Raw genomic sequence first — 12,362 nt, forward strand, 5'->3', positions numbered from 1 at the left:
ATGCAAGTTGGGATGAATTTTGACATATATATATATATAATAACCGTAATTTTGCCTGGAGATTAGGGATTGCCTGAAAGGTGATGGGCGGGCTGCCTAGTCTTGTCCCTCGACTAAGAAACCACCAGGGTGGGGCGGGGTCGCCCCGAGTAAAAATTTCCTTTTTCTCACCTAGCGGGAAGGTTTGGGCAGCCGCAACAGGCGGAGCCTCGCTTGCTCTTATGCCTTGCCCCGCTGCTTCCCTGACCATTAAGTTCCAGCTCACAGACGCCTTCCTCAAGGCGAAAACTGGCTGCAAACACCTCCTCTCCTCACTCCTTGTCAGATGAGGTCATATCCCTTCCCTGTTAGAGGGGCCTGAATTGCAGGGCGGGAGAAGAAGAAGGGGCGGCCACCGCGAAACAGAAAGGCCGCCGCCGAGAAAGGAACGTGGAAGGCAAAGCCGAGCATCCCACCAGGGTTATTCGCAGAACAGGACTGGCCGCCGAGCGCGGTAAGCGCCGCTGCGGGCGGAAACGGCGAGGATAGGTCATCCCTTCCCAAAGGGCGAGCGGGCGTCCTGTCCCGTCGACCTGGGAGAAAGCTTTGCAAAGTTCCCGGGACCTTCCCTGCTCAGCCAATCGCCCGGGGCCCGTGACGCTCGCTTCGCCGAAACGGCGGCACTTAGATCATTATCTTCGTTCGGCCCGGCGCGGCTTTTTATGGCGCCGCTGCATTTTCCGGTCAAGGCACGCGGTGGAAGGCGTGGAGGGGTGCTTGTCTGAATTTGAACGAGGCGCGTTAGTGAGATCCCTGTGTGGGTTTGGGGCGGCCGCGGTTCTTGTTGATTCAGAAGTAAGTTGCACGAACTTATCGCGCAGGCTTTCCTTGGGGGTGGGGGTGGGTGGGCGTGCAAGTCGGATGGAGGGGGGTGGGCTTTACCGGCCTCCTTCGCTTCTCCCCTGCTCGCCCGTGCGCCCACTTTAAGGGACGCCATGAACTCTGCGGCGCCTCCGACTTGTCAAGACTTAGGCAAGGAAGCTTTTCTCGGCGCCTCCTTGGAAGCGAACTCCGACGCCGACGCGATTACAGAGCTCGGCTTGTTTTCTATGTGCCAGGCATAGGTAGGATGTGCTTTCCTATTTGAGTACGCTGCCTTGTTCGTAAAATGTTCGAGGCTGGAGACCTTTCGCCTGAAGCACAACTGATCTTGGGTTTGACTTTTTCCCGTTCTTAGTTAATTATCTTAAAAAAGCCAGTCTATCGAAACACCAACATCTCCGCTGGGCGAAAGGTTAAAAACCTCTCTTCCCCTCCCAGTTGGAAAAAATTGGCTACCATAACTCTTCCCGCCTGGGTAAATTTAGCGCAGCGCGATCCTCAGCGAATCTAAGGCGACCATCTCATTGTAGAAAATAATTTTGGGGGAGAAAACTAAGTCATCCTTTCAGGTATGTACAATTGCGCGTTGCATTTTCATTTTCTTCTGCTAAGTCCTTTAGGTAAGCTTATGCAGTGAATTTAAAGAGAAGAGGGAACAGAGTCTTTACTTTTTTTTTAAGTGACATCAAATAAAATTCAGCATATGTATGCCTCCCCTTTTGTATAGTTAAAAGTTCTCTGACCATTTCCTTCCCACCTTTCTGAGATGAATTCTGGTCATACAAAAGGTGAAGATGGCCTTTTCTGTAAGTCGGAAATCATTCTTGCCTAAACTTTACACCGCTACTGTTTATTTTGAAGCTGATGAGATATATTTATTTATTATTAGTTTGTCAAACATGTACAGTATATAGCAGTTATAAGTATGAACATGGACATAACAAAAGAAATGAATGGGGACAAGTAGGACAGGGATGGTAGGCACATTGATGCGCTTATGCATGCTTATGCATGCATATGCATAATTATGTTACATTATTATATATTATATTATTATATTATACTATATTATTATATATTATATTATACTATACTATATTTATTATATTATATTTATTATATTACATTATATTTAATTTATTATATTACATTACATTACATTATTATATTGTAATTCAAAATCTAAGAATATCTACCAAATGCACAGCCGTAGCTAATTTCACACTGGGCCACAAGGCAGGAAGTGGTCTGAGAATTTATCATACTTTGTCTCTTGGCAGATGTGATTTTTTTTAGTGTTTCCCTGGATTGAAATGATGGGGAGAGGGAATTGGCATGCCAGTTCTGAAGCAGTGTAGCTGAAGGGACTCAATCCAAGCTCTTCTCAAAGGAGAGAGCTCTGATCCTCTGCCACAATCTGCCAATACTGCATTTGGCAGATTTATTATACGAGGAAGTGTGTATGGAATTTTCCACCTACATTATCATAGTCTTTGGAGCAGATATGATCCCTGGCGATTGAGTTCCTCTCTATTGGATCATAACCCCTTCAGACAGCTTTAAATTTAGGGTAGGATTTATTGTTGAAACTTTATATTCTGGACCAATCTGAAATAAAATTATATCTTTTTTACGTAAAACATTTATCAATCAAAGTGATTCTGTGCAGATTATTTATATATAGACATGCAACTAAGAAAAAAAAAAGATTAAACCCTGTATGATTACGTAAGAATTCTAGCTTTCATTAAAGAGGCAAAAATCTACTTGTTCAGAAAAGCTTGAGCATGTATACACAATAGGCTTAATACAAAAATATTTTTTCTAAAAACGTTCCCAAGGTAGTTTACATAATTTTTAGGATTATAGTTATCATGTGTCTACATATGTATGCCAACAGTACAGAAGCTGATATCAAGTAGAAGTATTACATAACAGTCATGCTTCTGTATAAATTAAATTTCATTAAAGTTAATATACTAAAGTAAGTATAAAGTAAATCTTTATACTATTAACTTCAATGAACTTGGACTCACCAATGTATATTTAAATATAACTATTGTATTTATGTGAATATTGATGTATGTATGTATGTATGTATGTATGTATTTATGTATGTAATGCTTTCTTCATTGCAATGCTATATGTGAATTTTTCTGTAAGTAATTATCGCACAGAATGGAATTTTCTTCTGGCATGTCTGAAATACATTTTTTGCATGCGATATACATGTTTACAAGCATCAAATTATACATTGAAGTATATTTTGGAGGGGTACCAATAAGTAATGCCTTTTACTTTTGACCTAACCTGCTTTAACTAAAAGCAATTGGCTAACCTAGGAGGCCAGAAATTTAGGCTCAATTCTATTTCTAGCTTGACAGTTTTGGTTGAAACTGTTGGATGGAAATGCCAAGAGTACTGAAATTTTGTTGGCTGGGTTGCTGCCTGGGTTATCGTGACAAAGCATACAGGTAGTCTTCTACTTATGACTTGTCACTCAGCGATTGATGGACCTCCCCCCCACCCCCGAAGGTACCACCCAGTTCTGAAGTTCCTACACTCCCATGACTGTATTTCATGGGCTTAGCAACTGGCCTAGATTTACAGCCATTTGCAGCAACCCATAATCGCATGAGTGTAATTTAAGTTGTTTTTGCTGAAAACCGATATTTGCTTCCAGTTTTAACCAACAATGGATTTGCTTAATAACTATGCTTAATAACTATGATCATTTAGTGACTGTGGATTCAATTAACAACCTTGGTGATTCACTTAATGACCATCTAAAAAGCTGTAGAATTGGACAGATTCTGTTATAGTTGTAAGTCAGGGGCTACCTGTAATGACATTAAGCCAGCATCCATATCTGCTGATGAGGCAAAGCCACCTTCCTCTGATTTTCTTCCTATTAGCCATTTTTCAAGGAGCCATAAGGAGTCAGTAAATACATTATTAATATTTTTCTTCCAAAATTGTAGTAAAAGTTCATTTCAGACAGATAAAAATATCAGAGGGAGCATTTTTGACACATACATATAGAAGTAACCACTGAATTTGTTTAACGTTTGCTACAAATAGGTAAAAATAAGGCACAGTTCTTTAGATTTAAGAAAGAAAAATAGATTTCATGACGGAAATGGCTTTAGTGCTTGCAGTTTAAAGCTACTTCTTTGCCTTAAATCAGGTCTTGTTTTCTATTCTTCCATAACCATTAATTGCTGGATAAATAAATACACATATTCAAACAAAATACAAAAAGCTATTATTTCTATTCCTGGCTGCTCTCTAAAGATCTTTTGGATTTCACTGTTTCTTGATCCTTGATCCTTCTTTATAGAATCTGAGTCTGTCTCTCCATCCATTCATCCAAAACCACCCAGCAAACCACCAGATCAAACACGCAGACACTTGCTGACTTCATCTTAGGAATCAAAAGAAAGATGCTGTGGTTTGCTCCTGCTGAACTCACAAACTGCTTCTGTGTTGCATAGATAAACCGGCAGCATTGTTCGTTTTACTCCATGCTCAAAAATATTGTAGAAATATTTTTCTAAAAGAAATCATTGGCTATGAGCATCAACCCTGAATGTCCAGTTTACATTGATAAATGGAAGCAGAGTCAGCAATTTGACTGAGTAAATAGTTGCTTTGCATAAAGTATTATGTTTGACGAAGAGTTCTGCCCACCCACTTGCCTTGCTTGCGTGTCTACAAATTTACTTTGTAATTGTAGTATAAAGGTTTGTCATAGGAAAATTCCAATAGGAAACAAAGGCAACATAAGCAATAATTCCTACTTTAAGATCAGAGGTTTATTGTTTCTAATATGAATAGATATAAAAGATATAATAGCAGTAATAGTATTAATAAGTCATTGTAATGGGCCAATGAGAAATAGCAAGTCCTACAAGGACTGTTATAAATCAAAGGGCTCCGAGCTGATCTTGAACCCTATCTTTTATACTGTTCTTCTAACCACATACATGCTTCACAACTTTACTAACTCACTTTCTGTGAACACCTGTGTACCTTACTTTCAATTCCTCATTTCCAACAGTTTCATTCTTTATGTTTTAAACCAGGGATGTCCAAACTTGGGAACTTTAAGACTTGTGGACTTCAACTCCCAGCTGGGGAATTCTGGGATTTGAAGTCCACAAGTCTTAAAGTTCCCAAGTTTGGACACCCCTGGTTTAAATGAATCCATACAAGTGCATAGTTTGCAAAAAACATATTTCACAGTTACCAATGGCTAAGCAGGATTACAAATATTTCTAGTAAATTTTGAAATCTTCCTAGCTGAAAACTTTGGTCCATTTCTCTTTCTTCTGGGGCCTTCTATTATCCATAGGACTTATTGAATCTAATAGATCAATAGACTATATTTCTTGATTCTACCTGATTCTGGTAAATTACAGGTGGAAGTAAAAAAAAAAACGGGCTTTGACTTCCTTCTTAACAATTGAAAAGGTTGACTACTGGATTAAGGTTTGTCACCCGGACTCAGGAACAGGTAATGCTTCTTTATAGGTCTATAAAAGGTTTATTCGTGTTTGAAAATGAAGAAGAATGATCCTGTTAAACAAGTGTTCTTGCCAGTTTAGATTAATAAACTCGATGTCATCCTTTTATGGTTTGGCAATCTTCGTCTCAGTTGTATATGCTCTGGTACATCAAGGCATTTGTAATACGATTTACTGAGCTATCTAAAAATAATTTGGTGCCTTCTGGCAGAGTATACTACTACTTGTGCTGACCTTTAAAATAGGTGGCTACACCTACATGAGTTTGTTCAGAAGCTAGGAGTTGACTTTTCTGAACCCACTAATGCTTTGGTTGAGAGAAAAGACGGAGATCTGGAACGCTATTTCTTCAAAAAGCTTTTTGATGAACCTTGAAGGCAATTTGTTGTCATTAAGCTCACTCCTGCATAAACACTACATGGTCATCTTTTGTTTCTAAAATAATTGGTGATCCCACACTAATTGGTAATTTGATGTTTTTCGATAGTTCCTTTAAAGACTACCAAATCTATAAATATTTTATTAAAAATGTAATGAAATTTTTATAGCCACTTATCTCATCAAATGTGAGATTATATTGTGTATGTGTGTGTATGTATGCATATGTATATATGAGATATAATAATTTCAATATATAATGCATAACATTATTTTGGTGTGGTTATTTTGGGAAGACTTTTATTCTTAAAATGTGGAATAAAAGCATTTTAAATAAATAAATCAGTCCAGGGTTAAGAAATAACTTCAGTGTTGCTGCAAGCAAGCATGGGAAATGGAAATTATGCTGCTTTTAAACATAAAAACAATTGTGGTGTTGTATTGGTGCCTACTTTATAAAGATGCCAAAAGTGTTTTCAGATTGACTTTTTAATGTTCAATATTAGGCAATATTAATTACAGCAAATTTATAGGGTATTCAGATATTGTCATTACTTTACTAGTTGAAATTCCACTCACTGGGTAATATGAAGATAAGATCTGGGTATCACAGAATATTTTTTCCCCAATGGGGGACTAGTTCAGTTTTAGTGAGAATCTTCATAGCACTTTTCTGTTTTTATCTCAAAACACCCCAGTGATTGCAAGCAGGTATATGAGAGTACTACATACTTCTGATTTTACTTTTTAAAATGTTTTTTCAAAACACTGGAATTTAGGAACTTCAGACATCTAGTTTAGAAATTAGTTCAATGCTTCCATTTTTAGTTCTCCAAAATGAATGCTTTTAAAGATAAAAGTTACATCAGTATGTTTTTAAATTTTATTTATTATCCAATTTATATGACTGCCCATCTCAGAAAAGGGACTCTGAGCAATTAATTGGCAATTGGCAGGTATTTTAAGCTATTATCAACCTACTTAGTATATAATGTTTTATATTCTACCATAGTTCAATTTATAAGTGTGGCTATTAAATAAGGATTAGGAAGCTTTAGAATACTGATAGGATGATAATAGGGTTTCTTTCTATGGCTGTAAAACACAAGAAAACTGATAATTGTGATTTTGATTCAAATTCCATGGGTATTCAGTTTGCCCATCCAAAGATACAAAACTGGTAAAAGTGGTAATATTACAGGCAGTTTCATTGTTTGCGATACAGAAAGAACAGCATTAGCATTTTATTTTCTGTTTTTTTTTGTTTAGCTAATTAATGCCTTTGACACATTCCAGTACCTTTACAGTACTTAAGTTTCCTTTCCATTTTAGGAAGTTTGTACTCTTTTACGTCCATCCCCCATGCATTAAACAAAACAAAACAAAAAACCCTGTTCCCTTTTATCCTCTGCTTCAACTTCAGTTATTTTCTCCTTTTATTTCGACATTTGTGCACTGATCATATCTTGTGTTTCTTTCTTTCATTGCCAGTTTCTAGGATAAGCTTTTCTGATTTTAATCCTCTTAGTCTATTCTAGCATTCTCAGTACTCATACCAGTGCCTTATCATTAAATAGTGAAATTCATTCAAATCTTGATTGGGATAAGAGTAGTATCTGCAGATTATTGTCAGTTCTGTAGTTAGTCATTCTTGTAGTTGCTTTTTCCCCTTCTCCTTTTCCTGTTCCTTCAAATGGGAAACCCCTCCCACTGAATTTTCTCAGTATTTTTAGTCTGTTACAGCATGAGCATCAATAACTACACATTTTTTCTGTTCATTTTCTGTTATCTGAGACACAACTATACAAATGTTCTATTAAAGGAGACATGTTATATTGCACATGCTAGTTAAATTAATATTTGTTTCATTATTTATCCAAGAACATTTCATATTGTTTCTTTATAGAATGGAGATCTACCTATGACAATACAAATATAATATACCATCCCTCACTAAGTTCTTTGTACAGATAGTCCTCGGTTAATGACCGAGGCCATTGTTATGTGATGTGGTTGTAAAACAAAACAAAAAAAATCACATGCCATGCTAACTTAAGATGGCAGAACTGGCAATTCTGGTTGTAGTCATTAACCAAATCATGGCGATCACATGATCACAGAACATACTAACCACTGGAACTGTTGTAAACCTTCCCCTCCACCCCCCGTTTCAGTATAATTAAAATAAGAAATAACCTCATCCCCAAGTGTCAGAGGTCACGTTGGCTAATTGGGTTAATTGGCGTGCTCTCCAGGTACTCCTTCCCCAACCTTATTCGTTGCCAGAAGAGATGACCTTGGTTCTCATGAGAAAGTTCTCTGTTGGGTCTAGTAAGGCATTCCAACCTCCTTTCCCCCTTCCCCCTATGTGTGGCAACCAAGGAACAGAAAAATGGCGGCTGCCAGGTTTGGTTCGAAGTTGACAAATATTTTGCATGCACATACTTATTGAACCTTTATAAGTATGGATCAAAAAAGGATTATTTTGTATATCTTTGGGAAGAGAGTGAGTTAATTTTCTCTTAGCAAAATACAAAGTTTGGAACTTGAAAAAATATATGATGGATCAGCAGTGTGTTCAGGGTCCTACCTTACGCCCCCCACCGCCCCCCCATTGAGAAAATGCATTTTTAAAAAAGTGTTTCATTTAAACTCTCCTGAGTAAGCATAACTAATGGCACAGCATACTCATAGTCAGAGAGTTAGTAAACACCATTATATATAGAAGTCCTATAAAAATGGAAGTTACTTGCTTATGCTTGAAAGTCTGATAAAGGAATTAATCATCCACTAAAGAACTAGTAAATAGTATAAATTCTTTTCTACTGTGCTCATGCCCACAATGAATTTTTAGAGATAAAAGCCTCATTTAATATTTATTTTTCAGGTATGCTGGTCATGAAACAGATCTTATTCATGATTGTCCTGGGTGCTGGAGTGATGTATGCTGTATTACATAGCAACCTGTGGAAGACCAACAGCTTGGGGTAATGGCAACATATTCTTAGAAAATCCATCTTTTCCTTTGTCCTGATTATTAGTACATATGGCTAAGCTATGGGAATGGCTTCTCCGACATTCAGGAGTTAGAAACTAGTTTGTCATGTTTAGAAAGCAAAGCTGTTGAAAGGATAGAGCAAAAATGAAATGCAATGGTGCAGAATTACTGCTGTCCTAAGTCCAAGGATGCAGGTCAAGAAGGAGGTGAAGAAGCCGGACATGGAACAACTGATTGGTTCAAAATAAGGAACAGAGTATGACAGGGCCATATATTGCCACTCTACTCATTTAACATGTGCAGAATACATCATACAAAATGCTGTGCTGGAATCACAAGCTGGAATTAAGATTGCTGGGAGAAATAACAATAATCTCAGATAGGCAGATGATACCACTTTAATGGCAGAAAGTGAAGAGGAACTAAAAACCCTCTTGATGATGGTAAAATAGAATGCAAAAGTTGGCTTGAAACTAACTAACATTAAAAAAAAACTATGAACACAAATTTGGGCAAACTCTGGGAGACATTGGAGGAGAGGGTGGCATGGCATGCTATGATCCATGCCGTTGTAAAGAGTTAGACATGACTTAGCCCTGAATAACAAGAAGTGCTTTGCTATTTTGCCACAGTGGCTTATGAGCAGTAGATCTGGGGACTAGGAGGCAATGAACATACAAATGACAGCTAAAGTGATTTATTGAATAAGTTAATGGAAATTAAAGGCTGTAGTTAAAAAAAATGTAAAGAAGAATGGTAACTATAGGTCCCTTCTCCTGCCGAGCACAGGTAGTCCTTGACTTACAACAGTTCATTTAGTGACTGTTCAAAGTTACTTATCACTTATGACCATTTTTCACACAGCCATTGCAACTTCCCCATGGTCAGATAATCAAAAATAAAATGCTTGGCAAGTGGTTCATATTATGGGACGTACACGTTACTCCCACGTAACACCTCTCCTGCGCGAGCTGCACTGGCTACCTGTGGCCTTTCGGGTGCGTTTCAGGGTATTGATCACCATCTTTAAAGCGCTCCATGGCAGAGGACCTAGTTATCTGCAGGATCGCATCCTACCACATACGTCCCTGCGACCTATCCGCTCACACAGGGAGGGGCTCCTCCTGGTGCCGTCTGCTAGGCAATGCCAGCGGGCGACACCTAGGAGTAGATCCTTCTCTGTGATGGGCCCAACCCTCTGGAATGACCTCCCCCCAGACATTCGAACTACCACCGACCTCCGTTCCTTCCGGCAAAAGTTAAAGACTCACCTATTTCAATCAGCTGGCCTGGCACTTTCTTAGTTTTACCTCCCAGGGATTTATTTTATTTTAGGGTTTGGGGTTTTAATTGTGATGTTTTTAGGTATTTATTTCTTAGTACAGCCTATCTCCCCCTCCAAATGTATTTTAAATGTAGCTTAAATGTATTTAATTATTATGACTGGTTTTATTGTATTGACTGTACACCGCCCCGAGTCCCTTTTTGGGAGAGGGGCGGTCTAAAAATCTAAGAAATAAATAAAAATAAAATGATGGTTAAAGTGTTCTGGGGTCGGTCATGTGATCAGTTTTTGTGATCTGACAACAACGTCAATGGGGAATCCAGATTCGCTTAACCACCATGTTACTAGCTCAACAAATGCAATGATTTAATTAACAGCTGTGGCAAGAAAAGTCATAAAATGGGGCAAACTCACTTAAGAAATGTTTTACTTACCAACATAAATTTGGGGCTCAATTGTTGTTGTAGCTTAAGGACTACATGTACTCCTTTCTAAATGACCCAAACCACCAAGGCTCATCTATAGTTAGCCCGTTCCAGGAGCCTTTGTAGCTTAGAGGATCTGCGTAGTATGAAACTGCCTATGGATTTCCAAACAATTCTGAAACTACAGGGTTTGTCTCAATATGCCAGGAAGCTGGAACACCAGCCTGCATGCTTGTAAGTAAACTCAGAATGGGGGAATGAATTGAATCTATATCCTGTCATTTTTCTGAGGCTGTAAATATTTACAGCGCTTGGGAGTGGGGAGGGGAGAAGCATGAGCTTAGCTTTGTGACAACTGTAACAACATTGCTAAAAAGGCATTAAGAGTTGTCAACCTAATCCTGAGTAGCTTCTTCTCTGGTAACACTGTACTACTAACCAGATCATACAAAACATTTGCTAGACCAATTCTCAAATACAGCTCATCTGTCTGGAACCTGCACTGCATATCAGAAATTAACACAATTGAGTGAGTCCAGAGATATTTTACGAGAAGAGTCCTCCACTCCTCTGCTCGCAACAGAATATCTTATGCCGCCAGACTTGAAAGTTTGGGCTCAGACAACTTAGAACTACGCCGCCTTCGGTTTGACCTAAACTTAGTACATAAAATTATCTACTACAATGTTCTACCTGTCAATGACTACTTCAGCTTCAACCACAACAATACATGAGCACACAATAGATACAAACTGAAGGTAAACCATACCAAACTCGATTGCCGAAAATACGACTTCAGCAACAGAGTGGTCAATGTGTTACCTGACTCAGTGGTTTCTTCCTCAAACCCCCACAACTTTAACTTTATAGATTGTCTACTATTGACCTCACCTCATTCCTAAGAGATCTGAAAGGGGCGTGCATAAGTGCACCAATATGCCTACCGTCCCCGTCCTAATAACCCCATTTATTTGTATCCATTTCATGTATTCATAACCTTGTATATACCAGCGATGGCGAACCTTTTTTGGCTCGCGTGCCAGAAGTGGGGGGAGCGCAGGGGGGGTCGTGTGCGGGCGTGCCACACCCATAATGCAACGCATGATCCCCCCAGTGCGCGTGCGCGCACAAAGCGTGCCCCCCCATTTTTACATGCTTTTTTTGCCCTCCCCAGGCTCCAGAGTCTTTATAGGAGCCTGGGGAGGGCAAAAAGAGCCTCCCCCACCCCACCCCTAGAGGCCCTCCGGAGGCTTCCCTGAAGCCTTCGGAACGCTTAAAACCACCCTCCAAGCAAACCGGAAGTGACTTCCGGTTTGCTCGGAGGGTGGTTTTAAGCACTCCAAAGGCATCAGGGAAGCGTTGGGACGGTCCCTGAAGCCTTCGGAACACTTAAAACGACCCTCCAAGCAACCCAGAAGTCACTTCCGATTTGCTCGGAGGGTGGTTTTAAGCACTCCGAAGGCGTCAGGGAAGCCTCCGGACGGTCCCTGAAGCCTTCGGAACACTTAAAACGACCCTCCGAGCAACCCGGAAGTCACTTCCAGTTTGCTCGGAGGGTGGTTTTAAGCATTCCGAAGGCTTCAGGGAAGCCTCTGGACGGTCCCTGAAGCCTCCGAAGGGCCTCCAGGGGGGTGGGGGAGGTTCTTTTCTCCCTCCCCAGGCTCCTATAAAGCCCCTGAAGCCTGGGGAAGGCGAAAAATGGCTTTTAAAAAGGTGAACTCAGCTGGCCAGCGCACGCATGCGCGCTGGCCAGCTGACAGGCCAGCGCCTCGCGTGCCCTGACAAATGGCTCCGTGTGCCACTTGTGGCACGCGTGCCATAGGTTTGCCATCACTGGTATATACTTATATCTATTACCTTATACGCGCTTGACAAAAAATATTAATAAT

General features: G+C 39.7%; 1 protein-coding gene across 4 annotated transcripts in view; it reads left to right on the forward strand.

Annotated features, from left to right (window-relative positions):
• Window positions 1-227: 227 nt before the first annotated feature.
• The window catches only part of ST3GAL6 (ST3 beta-galactoside alpha-2,3-sialyltransferase 6), a 33,229-nt gene continuing 21,094 nt past the window's right edge, over window positions 228-12,362 (forward strand). For 2 of the 4 annotated variants that reach the window (XM_081952033.1, XM_081952036.1), the window contains exons 1-2: window positions 228-493; window positions 8,653-8,752. In XM_081952033.1, the coding sequence (XP_081808159.1) occupies window positions 8,655-8,752 (98 nt within the window). In that variant the 5' untranslated portion in view covers window positions 228-493; window positions 8,653-8,654. Of the gene's footprint in view, window positions 494-647; window positions 835-1,013; window positions 1,431-8,652; window positions 8,753-12,362 lie in introns of those variants that run through there. The other 2 variants (XM_081952034.1, XM_081952035.1) reach the window with 2 other exon arrangements.

This window comes from Natrix helvetica (genome assembly GCF_964273705.1).
Source record: "Natrix helvetica genome assembly, chromosome: 4".
Classification (NCBI taxonomy): Eukaryota; Metazoa; Chordata; class Lepidosauria; order Squamata; family Natricidae; genus Natrix; species Natrix helvetica.